The sequence below is a fragment of the Leucopleurus acutus genome (assembly GCF_964270905.1).
Source record: "Leucopleurus acutus genome assembly, chromosome: 1".
Classification (NCBI taxonomy): domain Eukaryota; kingdom Metazoa; phylum Chordata; class Mammalia; order Artiodactyla; family Delphinidae; genus Leucopleurus; species Leucopleurus acutus.
The window spans coordinates 142,471,914-142,495,782 of NC_139142.1; the positions used below are offsets into that span (position 1 = coordinate 142,471,914).

At 51.5% G+C, this 23,869-nt stretch overlaps 1 protein-coding gene across 2 annotated transcripts in view; it reads left to right on the forward strand.

The window, feature by feature from the left end:
* ARID3B (AT-rich interaction domain 3B) overlaps window positions 1-23,386 on the forward strand; it is a 49,106-nt gene extending 25,720 nt beyond the window's left edge. The window contains exons 2-8 of one of the 2 annotated variants that reach the window (XM_082841394.1): window positions 3,783-3,854; window positions 4,064-4,136; window positions 16,800-16,983; window positions 18,209-18,489; window positions 18,608-18,862; window positions 20,297-20,398; window positions 23,151-23,386. In XM_082841394.1, the coding sequence (XP_082697520.1) occupies window positions 3,783-3,854; window positions 4,064-4,136; window positions 16,800-16,983; window positions 18,209-18,489; window positions 18,608-18,862; window positions 20,297-20,398; window positions 23,151-23,314 (1,131 nt within the window). In that variant the 3' untranslated portion in view covers window positions 23,315-23,386. The remainder of the gene's footprint in view (window positions 1-3,782; window positions 3,855-4,063; window positions 4,137-16,799; window positions 16,984-18,208; window positions 18,490-18,607; window positions 18,863-20,296; window positions 20,399-23,150) is intronic. The other variant, XM_082841395.1, reaches the window with a different exon arrangement.
* Window positions 23,387-23,869: the final 483 nt, after the last annotated feature.

Sequence of the window (23,869 nt, forward strand, 5' to 3'; positions counted from 1 at the left end):
AACAAAGCCTCTTCCCCCGGCTGGTGGACTTGCACGTGGCGACCCTTCAACTGAAGCGCTTGTCTTGGGGACCCCTCTTGATCTCTAAACTGTTGAGTGGGGTGCGTTTTCCCCACACTTGCTTCTACCACTCCCTCCTTTCCTCCACCACTACAGTCTCAATCAGGCACATTCTACATTGAAGAAATTCAATCATTTCTGAGCTGATTACTTTCTAGCAGGCACACCCACACCCCGCTGATAGGCCAAGAAACCTGCACATAAACTTGAAGTGCATAAGTGAGCTGTGTTTTACAGCAGTTGATCAGAGTTAAGAGCCAAGAAAATAACTGCTGAAGCCTGTAATCCTCCCAATGAAAGGAGGAGGGGAAAATAGGAGTTGTGGGGTTGGAGGTCCCATGGGGGAGCCCATCCCTGTCTCTGAGCAGATGTGTCAGTGCTTTTTGTGTGCTGGGGGCTGGGGATACCCTGACAGGATGCTTACAGACTGGGGACACAAGCAGGGGCACAATAACCAGAACATGAGGTGACACAGCCCAGAGGAGAAAGACACTGGTGGGCAGAGAGACTGCACGGAGGAAACAGCATTCCAGCTAGACGGTGAAGGGTGCGCAGGGCTTAGGAACTACTCTCACCTCAGCCAGAAAATCCTGTGCATCAGGGTTGAAGTTTAATTGCCTCAAAACAAAGTAATGCAAAGAGAGTGGACATTTCCCCATCAGCCCCATCTGAATGTTTTAAATTGTATAATGGCCCAATTTTGCCTTGGACAAAAGAAAACACCTCCGCTCCTGGGCAGCTCTTTTCCTGTGTTTTCTTTAAATAGTAGCTGACACTCCTATCTGTGTAATGGGTCAAACAGTGGGATTGCTCAAAGAATGTAGTGTCCTATTTCCGTCCTGTTCTGACAAGTCTCCCTGTCCTCTGTGGTCACTGACGTAGTGCGTGTCAAGCTAAAATCCTGTCTCTAAGCAGATTTTGAATCTGAATGGTTCTTACTTAGTGGGCCGTGGCTAGTGCACCGTCTGACCATCACTGCTCGGACTCTGCTGAGATTTGGGCAGAGCTGGTGAAAGCCACGGGGCCACTACGACCCCCATCCCCATCCTACAAGGCATTCTCCTCCGTTCTGGAGCTGAGCCCTCACACTCGGGTGTTTATTTTCACACGTAGTCATACCCGTGGTGGCACTGGCACTGGCCTGCTTGTTTTTACACTCCCTTACTGCTGTGGAAAGCCCTGTCTGAGATTCTAGGCTGTGGATTCCATCCTCCCCACCCAACTGAGTGTTAAATAGTTTCTGAGTGAGCATTCAGAATGCCTAGAAGTTACTGTGATTAGGAAAAAACTGTGTTTTCATCCCTCTTGGTGACCGATAAAGAATCCTCCTGTGAACAGAATCAGCTTCAGATCTCCAGCTAGAGAGTTGGGAATTGAGCTGCCACACTAAACAGCTGACATAACAGAAGCAGCAATGATCCCCCATTAAATGTCTTTCAGCTGATAGGGGCCCCAGGGATAATTGACTTTCCAGCAGGAATTACTGGCTCAAACAAAATCACTGGGCATTAGGGTGACCTACTGCAGCCTTTGAAAGGGGACTGTAACTCTGTCTGGTTTTGCTGAGCTGACAGGCATAATTCATCTTGATTATTCATTGTGCTAGTTGCCAGCAGATGACACCAGATTTCTGTTGACTGTAATTACAACGTGGGGGTGGGTTTTAGCTTTTTTTTTTTTTTTAAATAGTGTTCCTCCTGCTTGGTTGTTGGCCTCCCTGAGCTGAAGGTGCTATAGCAAGATTTCTACAGCATCTGCCTGGGGAGATGATGTGTGCACAGTCAGATAGCATTTCCTGAGCACTTCCGTACACACGTCTTTTACTAGATAAGCAGGGAAACAATTTGATGTAGCCTGTTTCATGTCAACTGACAGGGTGTCACTTCTCTTGGTTATACTTACCTCTGTGTGCGCTAAATTGCTGCTCTCAGAAAGTGGGTCTACATCTCAGAGCCCACTTTGAGTAGGGGAAGCAAAGTATGGCCCCAGAATTTAACTGAATAACCTCCTGCTTTCAGGCAAGCTTTACTAAAGAGAGAGGATGGAATTAGAGCACACTTTCATTTACTGGCATGATTTTACGAGATCCTTAAGCAATCCAAAGAATGGCCTCCCAAGAAACCTGCTCCCCAACCCCAGATGTCTCTCCCCAGCCACTTACACACCCCAGCCAGCTGGGTGGCACACGTGTGTGCTTGTGCCTATGGGCACCTTTGCTCCTGGGGGAGAAATGTGAGAGTGATGGTCTCAGAGTGTCCATTCCCATCCCTGGGTCCTCCACTGACAGGTGGGATGAGGTGAACAGGCGACTTCTGCTCTGACATTTCATACTCCCCACTAGCAGAGGGCCTTTTGGACTCTTCTGTATGATATATATGTCTGGTTTTTTTTTTGTTGTTGTTGTTGTTTGTGGTACGCGGGCCTCTCACTGTTGTGGCCTCTCCCGTTGCGGAGCACGGGCTCCGGACGGGCAGGCTCAGCAGCCATGGCTCACAGGCCCAGCCTCTCTGAGGCATGTGGGATCTTCCCAGACCGGGGCACGAACCCGTATCCCCTGCATCGGCAGGCGGACTCTCAACCACTGCGCCACCAGGGAAGCCCTGTCTGTATATTTTTTGAAGAGCTGCTTAATTGGTTCAAAAAAAAGGTTAATGCCTTTTAACAGTGATTATAGTTCATCAGGTATTCACTGGAGCCTTATAAGTGTCAGGCAGTGTGCTGCGTGCTAAAGGTACAAAGATGAATAAGACACTGCTCTCAAGGAGCCTACAATATGTGGGGATGACAAATAATTCCAAAATAATATGTGAAATTCTAAGCTCGAAATGTACAGAGAGTCCTTCCAGAGTACTTGTGCAGCTGGGTGTGAAGGGAAGGCTTCCCATAGAAGATGATGCCTGATTTGAGAAATAAGAGTTACCCAGCTGAATAAAAGTGGGAAGCAGATTTCAAGAACATAAACAAAAGCATATTTGCCATTTCCTCCTGTTCAGTTGAATGGTGTTGGTTTGACCTAATCAAGTGAATTAGATTTAGGTTTTCATTACTTCTCTAATGAAAATGAACTTCACCCTAGTGTCACAGAGTCTCTGTGCCTTGGGAATAATCTCAGGCCCTGAGGGCCCTCATATCACTAGGCAGTTCTAATCACTAGAGTTAGGGTTTCTGGTGGTGAGGCTTGGCTGAGAGACCACAGGATCTTTGAGATCTTCGAGATCTTTGTCTAGCTCCCTTTGACCCTTTATCTTCCACTTAGAGTGTTGTGTGGGAGGCCAGGCTAGGTATCTTCACAACATACCATATAATATACAAACACATCATAAAACATACAAACATATGCCATATAGAACCTGCGGGAAAGTGGTACATCTCAGAGTGATGGCTCCCAGAAGATGAGCTAGGTTTGAGCAGGTTCTCAGAAAACTGGGCCTTTGTGTCCTCCTTCTCCAGGATTATAAGGTATAAGTAACACCCACCCCCCTCCAACAAATGGAGAGGATTCTTCCACATGACTCCCTCTGGTTTTGGAACCATAATTGAAAGCATAAAAACAAGATGTCCCTGTTAGGGTGGCAGGGACAGTTACTCGAGCCGTCAGTCTTTCAGTGTGAGCCAGGAAAGCACAGTTGCTAAGGGTCCTCATCTGCACCCTAAACAATTGCCTTCCCCTCTCTCACTCTCTTCCTACTCCCTTCTGAACGCTGTGCTTTGTTTCCCTTTAGAATGGTGGTTTGGCCTGGAGTGATGATGCAGATGGAGGCCGGGGAAGAGAGATCTCCCGTGATTTTGCCAAGGTCTGTAATGTTTCCTTTGTGATGACGAAAGGGGCAGTTCTGCAGTGGGTCGTTGTATCTGATCCCCAAGGAATAAGGATAGAAGTGGCCTATGAGTCACATTTGTAGTCATTCAGATGGTTGTGTATCACTGGTGTAAGACTTCCTGCATAAGATGGAATTTTTCATTGTGGTGTTTTTTTTCTCCCCTGGGGGCTTTGGGATTGCAGCTGTATGAACTGGACAGTGATCCAGAAAGGAAAGAGTTCCTGGATGACCTCTTCGTCTTTATGCAGAAGAGAGGTGAGTGTTCAGTCTACTCATCGTTTCAATTCACTGAATATTTATAGAGTGCCTACTGTGTGCGGGTCACTGTTAGCCATCCTCCCTGCAGAGTGCCAGCATCTTAGCCCAGGAGGACGAGAGCCATTTACTGCCAGCTGGTCCCATACTTATCAGAATAATTGACAACCAGGTTGAAGGGGGCAAAGAGGGCCTGGGTAGAAAATGAATGGAATGATCATCCAGATTTGGTCCTGCTTTATTTTTGTCACTGTTCTGATGAACTGGTGTCTGGAGTCATTTCAAATTCAATTATACTTTTTTCTTAGCTTATAGCAGTCCTGGACATCACTTAAACTGGTATACGGGGCTTCCTGCTGTTGCGTCTAGCTTAACAGAGTCTTAGGAGGGCCAGTGAAAGAATAGAGGCCCTTCAGGATTTGTTGGGAGGATCTGAAATGATCCACGAAAAGGAAAAGCTAACTCTTTTTTTCTTATCCATTGGCTCTTTGATTTTTGCATTCACTGGCTTGGTTGGGGTGTTCCTGCAGTTTAAGTATAGGGCACATGGGCATCTGCCTTAAAATGCACCTTCCCACTTCCCTGTCCTTCTCTCCTTCTCACTCTTACCCACCCACCCACCCCCAGCCATCTCCACTTTGGACGATGGCATGTCTGAGTCTTGAGCCCAGTGACTCAACTTCCTGCCTTTGTATCCTGTCACAGCAATGGGTTCACCAGCTGGGTCAGCCCTCAGGAAGCATGGGCAGAACCCCAGCCTCTCTAGGAGATGATCCTCTGCAACCTGTGTAGCTCCATCTTCTTCACCTCAGGACAAAGCTGTAAGGGAGAGCTGCTCCTGCCAGCATGTTCCCTGGGATCCTGCCTGATCATGTATCCCTTGGTTTCTGTGTCAGCTCCTTTATTGAGACCTGGGAATGAAATCCTCCTCTTTATCCTGGGCTGAGCTATAATGACAGCCCCCAGCAACTAAATATGCTGAGTTAACTCCTCTCCCTCCCTCTTCCTCTCCCCACCAGCCCCATCCCTCTTTCTCTCCCCCTCCTTCCCCTTCCTTTACCTTCCAAAGCCTTATTGCCTTCTTAGTAGCACGCCTATTATTGCTGGTTTGCTTACAAAGGCAGTTGAAAGTTTTGAGTCTCCGTTTCCCCCATCCCCAAGCCTATCAAAGCAGTCTAAGCAGCTCTAATTAGTTTACTCCTCCAACTGTTATCTGGAGCTGCATGTGTCAGTAAAAAACAAGAATATAATCCCGAAAGATAATGTAACTGGCAGCAATGAAACTCCCTGGTTGCCCTGAGAGAGAGAAATCCACTTAATACTTTGGTCTCCCCCTCCAATTACCTTTTAATTATTTACAAGCTCCACAAGCCCAGCTGGTGCAAACCCGGGAGCTGATCTCATCTCAGAGGGGCTGCTATAACAATATAGATTTTAATCAGCAGTGTGGCTCCACTGCTTTATAGTCTATTGATACTTTATTGTTTTTCTCCCTTCCCAAAAGGATTTTTAGTTATATCAGCCTAGCCAAGAGTGAAGATCAGTAATTGTTTGTTTACTTCTATATGTCCCCACTAGACGAGGCGCTCCTTGAGGACAGCCACTTTGTCATTTCTCCAAGTCCCCAGTGCTAGCACAGGGCCAGACCTGGAGGCGGGTGCTGCTCAGGACGTGTTTGCTGTAGGAGCAGTCCTGTTGGTTTTCCTAACTCAGCTGCCCCACGCAGGGAAGCTGAGCTTCCCCTCCCCCACCTCACTCCCACCCACAGTTAGACAGCGGCCCGTGATTGGAGGTCAGCAGTAGAGAGCAGTGTGTGCTGAGTGTCCCGCTATTGCACAGCGCTGGGGCTACCAGACTGCCATCTAGTCTATTCCACCCAAAGCAGGAGTAAGAAACTCTCTTTGATCATGTCAGTTTATGGTTATCCAGGCCCTGAGTAAATCTTTTTTCTGTCTTCAGCACTTATGTTAGGTATTTCACTATTTGCTGGCATCAGCAGTAGAAGAGAGATAGTCACGTCAGTTTTGCTACTTGTTAATTACTCTAGTATAAGGTTTCTCAGCTCCAGCATATTGATTTTGGGGATTGGATAGTCCTTTGTTGGGGGTGGCACCCCCCAGTCTTGATAACCAAAAATGTCTGCAGATATTGTAAATGTCCCCTGGGGGACAAAACTGTCCCCCTGATGAGAACCACTGCCATAGAAGGATAGGAAAGAAGGTGAAGATCAAAACTTTCCTCTGCAGAGAAACTCTTCAGGGAAATCATCTTATCTCCACTCAGGTAACAATGTTGAGGGCGGCAGGGCCCGTGTTGGGCAATAGGATGAACTCCCCGTCCGTGGCTGAGTGCCAAAGGGATGGGTGCTGGGGCCCCATCCTAGGCTGGAGCGTAGGGACCTGAGAGTTGCTGTAGCTCCAGCATAGGGAGAGTGGAGGCAGAAACGCGGGGCATGCGTGGTGTACGTGGTCCAGGCACGGCTGAAAGAACCCTTGTCTGTGGCCTGGATGAATCAGCTGGCACCAGACTGTGAAGAGCCGTGTTTGGCCAAGAAGTTAGCACTCCTGTCTGTGACATAGCTGAGTTATTGAAGTTAACATATGAGAAGTAGCGCCAGAGCTGTGCTTTTAGGAGGTTTGCTGTGGCAAACAGTGTATAGTTGGGCTGAAGAGGGAAGGCTGAGGCAGGGAGACTGTGGAGGTTGTTCCCTTTAAAATCACAGTGTTCTCCTCCCTGGAAAACTCATGGTTGATGGTCTAAATTAGAATGGGCAGTTCAAGGGGACTGGGAGCAGTTTGCGCTTCTAACCATGGGAAGCTTGCTGTCTTTACTCTTCACAGAATGGGGAGACCAAGGGCCCCCGGACATTTGTGACTTATTTGTCACTCCCAAATTGGAGTGTCTGGGACACTCAGGAGCCCAATCTTGTTAGCTGGCTGGGTGCAAGGAAAAGCCTCATAGACCCTGGCAGTGGGTCAGCAACTCATCCTCCAGAGCTAATATGAAGGATAAGCAGTAGATTTCAAAGGAACCACTGAAAGCAACCTGAGTTTGAAAGGCCCGGTGACGCCCACCTGGGCTGTGAGTGGGCTGGGCAGTTTTGACGTGGAAGGCTCCACTGCAGAGGAAGTGGACCGGGCTCCAAGGGTGGCAGGACACAGCAGGCGGCCCCAAATGACTGCAGCTGCAGGTGATAAAACGGCTGTCCAGTGGGAGAGGGGCCCAGCCGTAACCACTGCTTTGTGCTGGGTCTCTCTGGCTTGTTAACATGTTTGGGTGAATTGACTGCAGCAGATGGGCCTTTCAGCTCGAGGCACCTTGGTTTCTAGGCCAGACCGGGTGACTTGCACCTCGTGACCCCTCCCCCACCAGCAGAACAACCTGGCCCAGAAGGCGCCTGAGAAGAGGCCGAGGCAGTGCCCAGTCGGGCTCCCTGTGTCCTGCCTGCCTCAGGAACGGCTGCTGCAGCCTGTCGGGAGGCATGCGGAGGGGGAAAGAGCTCTGGACTGAGGAGTGTGAAGCCAGTGCTAACATCCCACCCTTCTTCATGATCCTGAGCAAATCCTTCCTCTTCTGGGGGCCACAGTTTCCTTATCTATAAAATGCGCAGGTTCAGTTAGAGTCAATCTGGAAGTTTCTTCCAAGTTCTCTGTTCTGTGTTATGTATCCCTGATTGTGTCTGTTGAGCTACAAAACAGATAATGAGCCATCCTCAATAATCAAAATAGAAGAAAAGCCCCTTGAGCAATTTTCTGTCAAAATAATTGTGTAAAAACTACACCAGGGACCCCCAGAACCAAATGCTTCACTCCTTTCCTTGGTGAATCATGTGTTCCTTTGGCTGACTGAAGCCAAACTGAATTAAACAAATTTCCTTTGATTGTGCTTCCCCGACAAATGTTTCTGTAGAAAGATGGGTTAGATCTCAGGACACCCATGCCTCTTTTTCCTCACCTTTTGCCATGTGCACGTGCATGCACATACGTGCACGTTTGTGTGTGTGTGTGTGTAAAACACACACACACACACCTTTCTTTGTCCAAAAAACAAAGCCAAACATTTGTAAATAAAATTCTTTGTCTAATTTAACTCACGGTGGGTGATTCCTGAAGTATCATTCCCTGGTAGATTTTCCAGGGGGTACGGAGAGGGGGTGGTGCTAGTTTGGAAGTCTCATAAGCAAAGGCTTGTAAACAATTCCATTCTTCCTTCATCACTAAGGAAGACGAGCTTGTTCTCTTGTTCCCCAGGCAGTGAAACAGAAGTGTGGTTTCATCAAAGAGGAGGGAGATGATTTTGCTGTTAATTTTATTATTGTTACCCCATGTACTTTACAGAACCCTTTCAACCCACTATCTGATCTGCTGCTCCCCACAGCTCCAGCTCTGTGGGGTGGAGAGAGCAAAGGTTATCACGTTAGCCATGAAGAATCAGCCCGCACGTTAAATGACTCACCTGAGGCTACAGAGCCAATTTAGCACTTGGTCTCCTAATCCCCAGGCCAGGACTTTTTCTCCTCACCTGCACTGCCCTTGAGAAACTTGGCCCCTGGCACCAGCAGCTCCATCACCTCCCGCTGGGGCAGCAGACAAGCCTCATGTCTCCTTCAGCCTTCTGAGCCCCAGAGACAGTGGCCCGCCTCCACAGGTCGGTCTCCAGTAGGGTCTGACAGCATCTAACTGATTAACACGAGGTAGAACTCTTCATGCAAGAAGAGTCTTCATCTCAGGGTAAGGCGGCTTATCTCTCAGGGAAGGGCAGATGTGACAATTCACAGTGGCTGGCACAGAAGCTGCCATCTGTCAGGGCAGGTTGGGGTTGGGGGCACGGGAGACAGAAGCCCTAACGGTAGCATCTTGCGCACACCCGGAGTGCCCACAAGCAAGGATCTCCCCTCCAGTCCCCGTCCCAGCTCGGCACACCAGGCTAAGGACATGCTTGGTCATGTGGAAGACAAGTTTTGTCAAGACCTCACCGGAGAACTGCCGTCCCTCCCCCACCAGTTCTGTTCAGGGCTGCAAACTGACCTTGGTTTTCCCAAATGGATTGTTGGATCTGTTTTTGATGTGTATATACAAAGAATTTACTGTGGGAAAAGGGCTTGGTCTGCCTCGAAGTGCAATTTGAGTGTTTTTCCTTCTGTTGTGTGCTTATCTATCCATCTCAGGCAAGGAAATGTTCGTGACATATATTGCTTTGCCTTTTGGTGGAGGGAGTTTCTTGTATATTCTTTGTATCTTGCTGTAAATGGTCTGTGCCATGGCCACTCTTCCTGATAGACTAAAATATGTTTGTCTTTGTCAGATAAAGTAGGCTTCGGGGCTTCATATTCTAACTTTACCCACAAATGAAAGTCCAAAATGCAAATCTTTGTCTTAGGCCAGATCCTTTTCTCTCCCCAGGTGATCCAACCGCTGTTCAAGTACTGGGGTTTTTTTCCCCCCCACTTTTAATAGTCATTTAAATACCTTATAACTACCCAGTTATCCATGATAATGAGAAGGGCCCCTGGTTTTTGAAAGGTGTGATTAATTTGAATAGCTCACTTTTGTCTTTAAATTCAACCTCTTCCCCTTCAAGGTCATTTATTGGTACTTCTAGCACTTCATGAAATGGGGTTGATAGTTTTGCCTCCTTTTTTCCAAGGTGAGCCAATATTCAATAAATCGTCCTAAGGTTGGCGTAGGGAAAGTTTGAAGGGAGAGTTTGACCCAGTTACACTGTGGGAAAATCTACTAGGTCTTGAGAGGGAGGGGCATGGATTGGCAATGGAAGCTCAGACACCCATGCACTGCTCAGGCCAGAACACCCCTGAGTTGTTGCACCTCTCCCCGGCCAGCCTTCCACCCCCTCTCCTGGAGACTCGGGCCAGGTCTGTTGACCAGCAGCAGGCGAAGCAGAGATGACCCGACGGTCCACCTCCTTCTAACTCCTTAGCCTACTTCTCTGAATGTAGTTTTTATGGAAGGAAACAGCACAGCCATAACCATAATTTTATTTTATTATTGGCCATAGTAGAGTACAACACTGCACATACTGTTGAACTTCACCTAAAGCAATTAGTCTGAACTAGAGTATCAAGAAGGGTAATGGGTTTAAAATTAGCCTCTCAGGTTCGGTGCCTCCAGAACTCCCATGCATTGCTGGTGGGAATATAAATGGGCATAACCACTGGAAATCTCTTTGGTAATATTTACTAAAGCTAAACATATGCCAACCCTATTACCCAGCAGTTTCCCTTCTAGGTGTATCCCCAGGAGAAATGAGAGCTTATGTTCACTGAAAGACACATGCAAGAGTTTTCGTAGCAACACCATTCATTATAGCCAAAGAGTGGAAAGAACTCAAATTTCCATTGGTAGTAGAATGTATGACTAAATGTTGGCATAGTCCTGTAGTGGAATACCACACAGTGATGACAAAGAATGAATTGTTGCTGTACCCAACTGGGATGACTCTCACAGGCCTAACGTGGAACAAAAGAAGCCAGACACAGAAGACTGTATACTGCATTCTTCCATTTATGTAAAGTTCAAGAAAGTCACCTATAGTGATACATGTCAGGATAATAGTTACCTCCTGTCGGGGCGGGGGGATAGGGGATGGATAGTGATTGGGAATGGTAATGGAAGAGTTTTCTGGGGTGCTGGAAATGTTCTGTATTTTGATCTGAGGAATGGATACAGGGGTATGCACAGCAGTAAAGATCTGGTGGGCTGTATACTTAAGATTAGTGCACTAGGCTCTGTCAGTTAGACACCCCCCTCAGTGGGAAATCGGAGGTAGAGGGCTGAAGCATACGTGTTGGTATTAGGATATTTGCGCATCCTTGCCTCTGCCCTGACCTGTGGAACAGTCATCTACTCACTGCGTGGCACACCACCAGAGCCTGCTGCCCAGTTTCCCGGTGGGAGGTATTTTCTACATGAACAAGTGGGGGGAAAAAAATCACCAGTCATTCCTCTGCTTGTTGCTGGGGAGCAGGACTGGAGCAGGGCGGGAATTAATATGCAGAGGAATAAGCAGGAGGCCTGCCTGCCTGTCTGCCTATGCACATTCCCTGCTTAACGCGGGACTTAACTCTTCTAGGCTCCCTGGTCAGCCGCCCAGCTCTCTTGACAGGCTATGGAAATGATTAATGATCTTGTTCAAAGTCAGGAAAAAGCAGCGAGGGTCCTTGGCAGGGCCACGCCCTGGGTCCTGGGCCCTCACCCCTGACCAGTAGGCAGGAAGGCAGCCATGCGACTCTGTCTTGGGTCCCTGCCCCCTGATTGCTTCTGGTCTTGACTGGAATGTGCCCATTCTCTGTGGTGGGGAGGAAGTGGCCCTCCCCCCAACATTCCTGCCATCTCCCATCTTTGTCTTTAGTGCCAGAGGAGGCTATCTCCCCACTCTGCCCTCACCCCCACTAAGCTCTGTCTCCACGGTCTGAGTGCTGGGCAGACGAAGACGAGCCAAGTGCCAGGGAGCAGCTTTTGTTCAGCTCCATCTTCGCTGAAAGCTCCCGATCCCGGCTTTGGCCTGCGAGCGCCAGTGCCCAGCGGCATTCCCACCTCCAAGGGTTAAAGCCCCAGGAGCCCCCACAGCTTCGCTGGGTCCCGGCCTCATAAAAGCCTTTTCCACATCTCCCTCGGGCTGCCTCAGGCTCCCCCGCTGAAATCTGATAAGGGGCCTCTTTGTTGGAACTGTCAGTCTCCTTTATTGAGGAGGGAACTGGAGACCAGCGGCATTTCTTGGGGTACAGATAAGGCCCTGGATTGCTGTCAGAGGGAGCATGATTAATTACCCTCAATCCTAGCTCCTGCTTTGATAGCAGTGACTGACAGTCCACAGGCTTCCCCATCAGGTGCTCCCGCCCCCTCTGGGAGGTGTGATGGGGGCGGAGATTCGGCCTCCCGCAGGGGCGACACTGGTGACCCACCAAGAGCTCCCTGCAGTGGCTGCTGGCCTCCTTCCTGGTTCTCTGCAGGTTGCATTTGCATTTATTGTGGACTGAGGCCTGTCCCCTCTCAGGTGAAGAGCCTCTTTAGAGGAAGATGTAATCCAGCCCAGAGAATAGGCCAGAGACTCCCCCACTTCCCCACAAGGCTAGAGAAAGAGCCATTGCTGATGGACTTGAACTTCACAGACCTGGTCCTGAGCCACACTGGCGCCCTTCATTGGAGAAGACCCCAAACCGTCCATCTCAAGGTCACCTGGCAACATTATTTCGTAATTCAGGCAAGCTCCTAAAATCAAGTTACCTCCCTTGGTAATAGTCACAACTATCAATTCTTTTTAATTTAATTTAATTTAAATTTTTTATACAGCAGGTTCTTACTAGTTGTCCATTTTATACATATTGGTGTATGTATGTCCATCCCAATCTCCCAATTCATCACACCACCACCACCACCACCAACCCCCCAAACTATCAATTTTTGTTTTTAAGTTTTTATTCATAGACTCATAGGACTTTAGAACTGGACGTCATCTGGAAGCAAATTCCTTGCTTCAGACTGACAGGGAAACTGAGGCCTGAATATTGCCGATCCCCCCCATCCCCACCCCCAGCGTGATGTATTGGTTTTCTTTCTTGTTCAGGTAGGGAAACTCAGCTAAAAGGCCTTCTCCCCTTCTCTTCATAGTTGAGTCTCCCTGGGACAAGGGAGGTGGCTACCAGGCCCACTAAGCACAGAGCAGACTGCAGAGAGAGACCAGCCTGAGGACCCTGCCTCTCTCTTAGTTGTCAAAAGAATGGAAGCCAAGGCAGGCTTTGTGTCCGGATTGGCTGCATAATGTGAGAAAACCATGATGTCATCTAGAGCTGGGCCTCAGAATAGCTTCAGCTTTGTTTCTGAGGGTACTGAGGGGCCCGCCTGCACTGGGAGCTACTTTTAGCAGTTTCGTGGAGGGCCAACCATGAGGAAGAAAATGCCCATTCCCCTTACCCACTGATCCTGGAACCGGGGTGCCTGGCCAGGCCATAGGGGCCCTGGTGAGAGAAGCTATGACCCCCCACGTGCCCAGAGTGGGGCTGGGTTGCGGAGCAGCCCTGGCCTGTGTTTTCTCTCCAGCGGTGCTGAGAAGAGGTCACTCTGGGGATTTGAAATGCCACTTTGCTCCTTCCTTGTCTTCTCAGGTCCAGTATCTACCTGTTTCCCTTGCCCCTGAGCAGTTCCCAGCCTAATGCAGCCACTCTCCGTGTGACTATAAAAAAGGCTAATTTTTAATGAAATTTCTACATCTATGACATTGTTGTCTTTGAAAGAAGCCATCTCAAATGACTAGCCATTTAGTCTAGTGACTACTCTGAGCAAATCTATAATTCCTCTCTGGGGAGCTGCCTTCAGAGGCAGTTTGAGCCACGCTAGATAATCTGTCATGGTTTATGGCCACACCTCATCTTCACACAAAATCAGTATAAACAGCCTGGTCACTTCATCCTATTTTCCTGGCTTGTTTCCATGAATGACCATTTCTAAAAGTAAAACACACCCTTTACATATGAAGATTTACCACCCTTGGAGAGAATCAAATGAAAATAGTGTAAACTCTGAAAGCTCTTCACAAACGGAGCGGTAGCTGGCTCTCCAAGGTGACAGTTCTGAAGGACAGCACTCCCCCGGCTGGACATGCCCTGCTTGACGGTCACTCACTCAGCCCCGCCTGTTCTGTGGGCATCACAAACCCAGCCCCCTTGCCCTCTTTAACACCTGTCTCCCCTTCTCTTTGGCCCCACTGAATGAAGTCATGGTTTTTTTACCTTCTCAAAATCCCCAGCTCTCCATCCATTCCTGTGCTGCCAGTCCTCTTATTGTAGGACTCAGACACAAAGGGCTTAACCACTCTGGGCCTCGGTTCCCCAGTCTGTTTAATAAGGGTCGTGACCCCCCTAATGAACCTGCCAGGACCTGAGAGGAGAGGGTGACTTCTGTTCAGGGCTGTCAGCAATTAGACACTTTGAGTTAGTGACAGACCCTGGTGGGCACACCACAGCAGGAAGGAAGGAAATGCGTTTAATATTCCCAGTTGGGTTAACACAGAGCTGGTTGCTTTGACTCTGAGAAGCAGGTTGGTTGGTTGGTTGGTTTAATCTGCATGGTAGTTTAGCTTATTAAACATTCTAATATTCAAGACATGATGAAGGAAAAACAATTCCTGCCTTCATTGAGCTTACAGTCCTCCTGGGATACCAGACGAACATATGTGAAACAAGTGTAACTATTTGCTGAACTTGTAGTGATTATAATAGAAATTCTGAGAGGAAAGAAATCCATGTGACCTGGGGTAGTTGGAAAATTCTTCCTGGAGGGAGTGAACGTTGAAGGCCAGTGTAGAGAGGATTTGAGTGCAGACAGGTCATTTTAGGCTTGATGAGGAGGGACAGTAAAAACAAAAAGTAGAGGAGAGAGGAGCTTGGCTTTAGGGGTGAGGGTGAGAAGACCCAACTGATTGGAGTGAGAGTGAGTTGTTGGGACATGCTTAAAATACATCGTACGTAATCTTCTAAGGAGTGTTGGGGAACCCGAGTCATGAGGTTGAACATGTGAGGTGGGCTGGGTTGGCAATAAGAGTCATTGTGGGTTTTTAAACTAGGAAGCGAGTAATGGCGTGAAAGTGGTGTTTTCATTAGATGGTCTGGCAGCAGCGTGCAGGTTGATCACGTGGATTCAAAGCTGCTGGGGGCATCTGACGGTGAGCCAGCAAGGGCCTGGCCCAGGGTGGTGGCTGAGGGCCGGAGAGGAAGATGGCTTTGAGAGGGGCCTCAAAGCAGTAATCGGTGAGCCTCCCGACAGCCTAAAGGTGGGTGAGAGAAGAGGGAGAGGAGCCATTGCTGCCTCGGAGGTTCCTACCCCAGACCTCAAAGAATGATGGTGCTGCTGGAAGAAGAGGAAGTGATGGGAAAAGGGAGCTGGCCTAGGGGATGAAGCTGAGCTCACTGTGAACATCTGACCTGGAAGTGAACAGGTCACATGTGTAAAGATGTTCTGGAAGCTTCTGGAATTGAGAGCTTTGGGGACTTGTGTGAGGGGGCCTTGGGAGTGGTCCTCCCAGACTCTCTAGGTGATGCCCTGAGGGTATGAACTCGCCAAGGCCATGAGCGTGCTCGGGCAGACAGGCCTGCGAAGAAGGGAGACCTTAGCCCTGCCCTGCCAGGAGACCAGTTCTGCTGCATGAGACTCCTGTGCTTATGACAGGAATAAGGTCTACTGTCCGGAACAGCACAGGGAGAAGTAGTTAACCAGCGCGCGAGCTGTCGTGCCAGCAGTCCTCTGATATTTTACCAGTGAATCTTTGAACTTAACTCTATGGCCCCTTTGTCCTTGACCCTCCAAAGACCAGCCGGTCAATACAAAGGTCTTCAAGACCTCTAGCTCCCTCCCCACACTGAGAAAAGAGACCCGGTCCCACCATAGCAGTGCCACGTGTTCGTGCTCTCGCTACTTCCTCCTCATAAACGTGGCACCCTTCACTCCACTCTGGCTTGAATTACCCTATAAAAGAGTTGGTGAGGCCAGTGATCTAGAGCTGAGAAGAAAAATGCCATTCCTTGAGGGGAAAGAAGCAGGAGGAGCTGAAACAAATAGCCCTTCTCTAATCAAGCTGGCGTAACTCCACCAGGCAGGCAGTGAGACCTCAACAAGCCTGGGGTGGGGGGGGCGGCCGCGGCACAGGAGGAGCAGCCTATGTACAGTAAAAGGACTTGCATCAAAAGGCAACAAGTCTCATACCCTGCCCTGGACGGTGACCCTTCCTGCTGGAATTCTCCCCTCTGACCTCCAGATCATTAATCCCGAGGCTGCCAAATGACAGTCATCCATCACGCCTCCTGACGAGCATCCCAGCCGCCCGAGAAAGGAGCCTGGCCCCGCCCTCCCTGCCGTCCCCCGGTGCTCATTAGTGGGCCTTCCTGCTCGGTGCCAGGTTTCCTAATCAAGTCCCTGGCTCCTCTCACTTCCCTTCGGGGCCAGTGGGCGGAAGCGGCTCTGACCCTCCCTCTTTCAGAGGCCAGGGAGGGGTTGGAGTGAATTGTTGAGTGGCTTTTCATCCCCCTGGAGACCTGTGTGCCCAGCGGCTCCTTTGACATGGTGGGTACACAGGAGAGAAAAAACCATTTCTCTGCCCTGTAGCAGGAGAAGAGATGAAGAGAAAACAGGCAGTATGCAAATAAAAACACGGTTATAAACTGCACTGAGAGCTGCAGAAGAGAAGCCAAGGAAGCTCTCCAGGTGGACAATGGGGCAGGACCTCACCTGTCTTGGGAGTCAGGGAAAGACTTCCCTGAGGAGGCAGCTGAACAGCTTCTGAAGGCTCCAGAGGACTGAGTTGCCAAATCATTAGGAAAGAATCTGGAATCATACTGCTAGCAAAAAAAAAAAAAAACTTTGAAGTCATTTAGTCTGGCCCTCTTATTTACAGGTGGGAAACAGACCCAGAGAGGCTGTGTGTTTTACCCAAGGCCACACAGCCTGTGAGTTGGACCTATCTTTCTGTTCTTCCCAAGGAGAACTGGCAGCTAGTCTGATAGCTTCCAGGCTTTGAGAGTTCGAGTCAAATTATACTTGTAAGCAGATTTATGAACATATTTCCAACTCAGCAAAAGGGTGGGCATCCACAGATGTCTTCTTTCTCTGCATGGTAATGACACAACCCTCTGTTTCTCTCTTTGCACAATCACAGGGACCCCCATCAACCGAATCCCCATCATGGCCAAGCAGATCCTGGACCTGTATATGCTGTATAAGCTGGTGACGGAGAAGGGGGGCCTGGTGGAGATCATCAACAAGAAGATCTGGAGGGAGATCACCAAAGGCCTGAACCTGCCCACGTCCATCACCAGCGCCGCCTTCACCCTGAGGACCCAGTGAGTGGCCAGAGCCTTGGGGAAAGGAAGCTAAGGCTGGAGAAAGGGGATGCTTTAACCTAGAGGAGAGGAAGGAAGGAAATTCCACTGTATAGTGAACAAGATGGGCGGAATTCCTGAAAGGGCCTGGAGCTTTCTGAGATGAATCCCTCCCTAACCTAAGTCATCCTGAGAGCACCCCTTCCCAAGCATCTCCTGTGTGCTGCTGCTTCACTCTTCTGTTTCATTCAAACCTCACCAACAACCCCGTCAAGAAGGTTTTTGTCCCTGTTCCCCAGACAACAAGAACTAAGTCTCAGAGGTTAGATCGTTTGGTCAGAGCCATACCAGCTAGTAAGTGGTCAGGCTGAAGAGTCACGCCTGGGCTTCTGTCTCTGAAATTCACGCTTTTTCCAGGACGTCATCTCCCACACAGCGCCCCTACCCTAAGCCTGGCCCTTCCTACCTGACACTCAGCTTGCCCAGCAACAGCGGACCCAGAGGAAGGCAGGCACTGGGATCCCACTGGGATCGGCGACCTGTTTTTCTACCCATTTGAGTTAATTATAAGGGTGATAGAAGCAGTGAGAACAGGAGGAGCACTGGCGAATGAGGGCCAGAGGGGAATCTGTTCTTTCAGAACTCTGGACGTTGTTCTGTGAAAAATACGGAAAGATCAGCCATGCATAGGTTAGGTGACATGTTAAGGCCTTGTTGAAACTGTTCCAGGAGAAGTTGGGAACAGAGCAATATCCAGCATAGCAGTCCTTCTCCCAAGGTTCTTGGGTAGCGAATTGCTTCTTGGGGCATCTGACACAAAGAGGGACATCACTTCTAGGTCCACACACAGTGGGAAGAATTGCTCCTGTCTGACCAGCCTGACTCAGAATGGTTAGGAGATCAAGGAGCCAGAAAGACATTGCAAAACATGGCATTTCTCATTTCTCCCAGGACACTAGAAAGGCGCCACAAAAACATGAAACGTTAGCGAAAGTATCTATTTCCCTAAAGAGCCATGCCTCCACTTCGAGCCGCGTTTAGAATTGGGTGGCAGTTAGGGGGCCTGGGGTGGGGCTTCGCTGTCCGGGAGGCTCCTCTTCCATCACATGCACCAGGTTGTGCTCCTTTGTCCTAGAGGACAGAGCCTGCCCCACAGAGCCCGCTTCCAGAGGCCCATCGACTTAAACTGGGCAGCCCTCGTGCCACGTTTTGGATGACTCTGGCTTCCTTCCTTCCTTCCCTCCAGGTATATGAAGTATCTCTATGCCTACGAGTGCGAGAAGAAAGCCTTGAGCTCCCCGGCCGAGCTCCAGGCAGCCATTGATGGCAACCGGAGGGAGGGCCGCCGGCCCAGCTACAGCTCCTCCCTCTTTGGCTACTCGCCCGCTGCTGCCTCTGCCGCTGCCGCTGGGGCCCCTGCCCTCCTCTCCCCACCCAAGATCCGCTTCCCCATCCTCGGGCTGGGCTCCGGCAGTGGCACCAATGCCAGTGGCCCTCGGATATCCCCAGCAACCACTCTCAGGAAAGGTCTGCAGGGCCCTTGTGAGGAGGAAGGGCAGGGAGGAAGGGCGCCAAGTTCCCTGGGTCCAAGACCCAGGTGGGAGGGTGGGTTATGGGTTGGGTCCAGCTCTGGTGCCGTTGTCAGGTGATGGAGTCCCAGTGACAACCGTGCCTGTGCCAAATCGCCTGGCTGTGCCTGTGACCTTGGCCAGCCAGCAGGCCGGTACCCGGACGGCCACGCTGGAGCAGCTGCGGGAGCGGCTGGAGTCGGGGGAGCCCCCTGAGAAGAAGGCGTCCAGGCTGTCAGAGGAGGAGCAGCGCCTGGTGCAGCAGGCCTTCCAGCGCAACTTCTTCAGCATGGCACGGCAGCTGCCCATGAAGATCAGGATCAATGGCAGGGGTGAGTGCCGGGCCCGGGCGCCAAACCCCGGCTCCATTCGAGGGCCCGTTTACGTCCCGGGGACTGGGGTGGAGCCCCTCCAGGTTCTGCCCCCCTGGCCCCCAGAAGGATCTAGAGGCCAAAGAGCCACCTGAGGCTTTGGTGGCCACAGAGGTCTCAGTTCACCAAAGCTGAAGTCATTTTGCAGGGGACCTGCAGTTTCCTCAGGCGTGCCCTGTTCTCTAGCAAAGAGGAGAAGCAGTTGTTCAAGGAGGAGCAGGAGGCCTTGAGGGACAGCTGCTGCGTCTTCCCTGTCCCCTCCTGCCTTTTGATCTGTCTCAATTAAAGGGCTCGCCCTTCACCCCAGTGCCTCACCATCTGGGAGAAAGACAGCACCTCCTTTCCGGAGGCTCAGTGAGGGGCCAGAGCTGCCTCAGGCCAGGCTGCCAGTGACCCCCGGGAGAGAGGGGAGGAGGAAATACAAGTTTGGCAGCATAACTGGCATCTTTTCCCTTCCCCTCCACATTTTTCAGGTGCCCCACCTTCTCCCCGCCCCTCCCCCCCACCCGCAACCACGCACTCCACATCCCTTGTTCCCCTTGTTCCCCTTTCCCCCTCACACACATTTTCTTTGCCATTCTTGACTCTATCTCAGAACAAACATGAGCGGGCTCGTGTTGGGAAGAAATCAGGTGTGAAGAGAGCTGTGCGTGTTCCCAGGCAGCCCCTCCCTGTCCCACTCCCCCCCCTGGCGAGGAGCCGAAGGGAACTGGAGGTGACAGCCCGGACAGCAGGGCTCTGCACTCTTGACCCTCTCAGGCCAGGTGCCCCTGGCCCTGCACAAGCCACAGGCTAATAGATGAGGCAGCTCATCTGGAAGAATTCTTGGCTCTCAACGTCATGAAAGGGCAGAGTCTCGGGTGAGCCAGGCGAGGCCCTGTGTGCCAGTGCCTGCAGCCTTCCACAAACCACGGAGGGCTCAGATGGAGAGGGAGTGCCAGGTGCTGGGCAGGTAGACCCTCTCCTTGGGGACCTCCCAGCCTGGTTAAGGGGAGGAGGAGGCAAGGCAAATCCTCAGAGGAAGGGGCTGGGTCTTAGTGACCTCTGACGCCCCACCCGGTGGATAGTGGGTGCTCAGGGTTTGCCGAATCGTGTTGAAAGCATCAGTGCGCAGCTGCGAGCTGAGGTCAGCCTCCTTGCCTATGTGATGCCTCTTCTCTGAGAGCAGAGGGAGTTGGGAAGGTGAAGTGGTTCAGTGGAGAAAGCAAGCCGTAGGACGTTCACCAGCCTGGTTCTCCTGCCACACCTTACACTTGGCAGAAGGTTATCCAGGTGCTTTCTAACTCTGGGAGGCCTCAGCCTGCTGTGGCCAGGCCGGGAGGGTGGGAGAGCCTTGAAGGGAACGACAGAAATGCCGGAGGGCCTGACCGGGCCTGCTGTCTCCCTTGTCCCCAGCAGAGGACAGAGCAGAGGCCTCGGCTGCAGCGGTGAACCTGACCACGAGCAGCATTGGGAGCATCAACATGTCTGTGGACATCGACGGCACCACTTACGCAGGTGAGGCTCTTGGGGCTCTGAAGGAGGCGGCAGGGTGGCAGCCAGCCTCAGTACAGCTCCCTGCAAGACCCCCTTGTCACCCTTCTGTCTGAACATCTTCCCAGGGGTGGCTTCCTTTCAAGGTTCCAAAGGTAAAGTAGTTCTTCCGGATGAGGAGGGCTGAGGATTGCTAATAGGATGACAGATCCCCCTCCACCATTTTTTTTTTTTTTTTGCGGTACGCGGGCCTCTCACCGTTGTGGCCTTTGCCGTTGCGGAGCACAGGCTCCGGACGCGCAGGCTCAGCGGCCATGGCTCACGAGCCCAGCCACTCCACGGCATGTGGGATCTTCCCGGACCGGGGCACGAACCCTTGTCCCCTGCATCGGCAGGTGGACTCTCAACCACTGCGCCACCAGGGAAGCCCCACCACCACCACCTTTGATAAAGTGATGGAGACCCCTTGTCTAACCCTTTTTCGACCAATGGTTGGCTCGTTATTTGAAAAAGTCATTTAACGTAAAGAATCATAATCAACTCTATCCACACCTTTAACATTGTATTATAAGTTAAATCAGTGTCCACCATTACAGTCTTTCAATGCATGTGTCTCCTTTCTTTGACTGGTTCAGCTCTTCTCTTCCTGGACATCATCTGTCATGGTCCAAGAACTGACACAGGCAAAGGAATCTGAGCGCAGCAGAATCAGCCTATATTTTCATGATTTTCCCCCCAGTCTTTTACAGTTGTCTCTTCCTAGATCTAATTTGGCAACAGTTTTTTGTTGGTTGGTTGGTTTAGCACCTGTACGAAGACTTTCCAAGGTGTTCAACTTAGTTTTCATAGAAACAGCAATCCGTTTCCCACTCCCATTTTGTTAGTGTAGAGATGAGTTTGGGGATAAAGCCAGCTGACTGGTTGTTTTTTGTTTTTTTTTTGGCTGCATTGGGTCTTTGTTGCTGCGCATGGGCTTTCTCTAGTTGCGGCAAGCGGGGGCTACTCTTCGTTGAGGTGCGCGGGCTTCTCATTGCAGTGGTTTCTCTTGTTGCGGAGCACGGGCTCTAGGCCCGCGGGCTTCAGTAGTTGCAGTGCGTGGGCTTCAGTAGTTGCAGCACACGGGCTTCAGTAGTTGTGGTGCGTGGGCTCAGTAGTTGTGGTGCACGGGCTTAGTTGCTCCACGGCATGTGGGATCTTCCCAGAGTAGGGATTGAACCTGTGTCCCCTGCATTGGCAGGCGGATTCTTGACCACTGTACCACCAGGTAAGTCCCTCCAGCTGACTCTTGTTAAGCACAGCTTGATGAGTGGGGGCCCCAGAGCACGGGCACTCTGGCCAGTGGCCTCCTGCTGGGAGCCTGGGCATCAATCACCTGTTTTAGAGGGGGCATGGGGAGGTGCCCAGTGGAGGGGGCTTAGAGCTGCACCTTCTATCGAAACCAGGGGCATTTCCACAGGGCATGCTTTGAGTGCTCCTGCTCTGGGGACTGGGGCCAAGGCCGCTCTGGATCTCTGCCGGGCCACTTGCTGGGGGCATCACGCTTGGGGCCAGGGAAGGGGCAGAGTTCCTGGAATCAGCCTGCAGAGAAGCAGGGATGCCAAGTTGCCTAGCCACTCACCACAGAGTCAGTGCTTCAGAGACCACGCCACGTTCAAAGGTCTCTGCCTAACACAGACCCCTCAAGGAGACTGGACGAGCTGGCGGCTAGGGCCTGGATGCCCTTTGCCTTCTGGTGGTGCCGTGTGGTCGAGGAGGTTTGGGGGTTGGGAGTGGGTCTGTGTGGAAAGCAGGGAAGGGGGAGATCAGTGCCTGGCTCTCCATCTCCTCTCATCCTTTCTCAGGAGAGAGGAGGATATGCCTCCTCTCCCTCAGCATGGGGAACAGTCAGAAGAGAGTTGAAGGCTCCCCAAACCTCACTTGCCTCAATCCTGTCCCACCTGTGTCCTTTCTCAGTGGCTGTGCAGTCACCCAGGCCCGGAGCTTGGAAGTCATTCCTGAGAGCCCCTCAGGCCCATCAACCACCAGAGCTCAGCAGACACCACTGCTCTGCTGCGTCCCCGCCGCATGGCCCTGGTTCAGACCTCTCTTCTCCCCTGTTAGAGTAGCTCTGACTTGCAGGCTTCCATCCACCCACATCCTCCCAGCCCCACAGAGAGCTCTGAAATGCCCGTCGCGTGACGTCCGTCCCCTTCTTCCCCTTAAAACTTCAGGGGCTTCACAAGCCCCACAGGGTACGACCCCGGCAGCCTGGAGACACGCAGGCCTCCATTTCCTCGCGCTGCCACCTCTCCAGCCTCCTGTGCCGCACGCCTGCCTTCAGCTCCCCCCGGGCCTACCGCGTTGCTGCACCAGCCTCCAGCACGTTCGCCGCCTCTCTCTGTTCTTTGTTCTCTCAGATTTCCTCTGCCTGCCACACCGTCTCCTCCTCGTCGTGTGGCCACTTTTTCTAAAAAGTCCAGGCATGCTCTCCCGCCAGAGCTTCTCCTGACCCACTTTCCCCTGCCCTCCAAAGCCGCCTTTTTCCCCCACAACACGCTGGGTACACTTCACTTAGAGCCTTTGTGACATTTCAGCAAAATGACTCTGTCCGTCCCCCTCACCAGCCTGTAAGCACCTGCAGGCAGGGCAGTGTCGGCACCTAGCGCAGCGTCCAGCATGGAACCTCCTCGCCCAGAGTTAGGCGGCAATAGATACAGTGGAATGAACTGAACCCCTGAACCTGTCCCTCCTCTCCCAATGTGCTCACACTTGCTTCTCCCCGCCCCCACTCGCTCAGGTGTGCTGTTTGCCCAGAAACCTGTGGTCCACCTCATCGCAGGATCCGCTCCCCAGAGCATCGGCAGCAGCGCCAGCAGCAGCAGCAGTTCTCACTGCTCGCCAAGTCCTACCTCGTCCCGGGGCACCCCCAGTGCAGAGCCCTCCACCAGCTGGTCCCTCTGAGGGGCAGGACCCAGCTCCCAACTCCCTCCACCCTCCCATCGAGAGTGGAGGAAGCTGATGCACAGAATTTACCTCATCTCATGGAGCCCACATCAAACACCATTTGGCCAGATGTTGAGAGTTTGGACCTGTCCGTCTGTCCAGGCTCCATCAGGTCCTGCTGTACTCTAGAGGCAAGGAGAGGCTGGAGGGGCCTGACAGGGCAGCGTTGTCCAATCAGGGATTGTCCTGGAGAACTGGGCGGGGTCTGTGGGCGTCCAGCTTCCTCCAGGGCTCCCAGGCCACCTCCCATCCCGGGCACAGTGTATTGACAATCTGTAAGCTGACACAGGGCTGGAGGCCCTCCACATCCCTTCCCCTTTAATTTATTTCCCTTCCCCTGCCTTCTGCCGTGACCCTAGGGTCACTGGTCTCTTCCCCTGCTCAGTCCCCCCAATCTTTGACTCCAGTGTGGGGCTGCTAGGAGCCAAGAGCATGTCTTTGTGGCCCTTCTCTGCTGAGCATGGCATGGGGTCCTCCCAACCCACCTTGCCTCCCATGTTTGGTTCTTGGGGT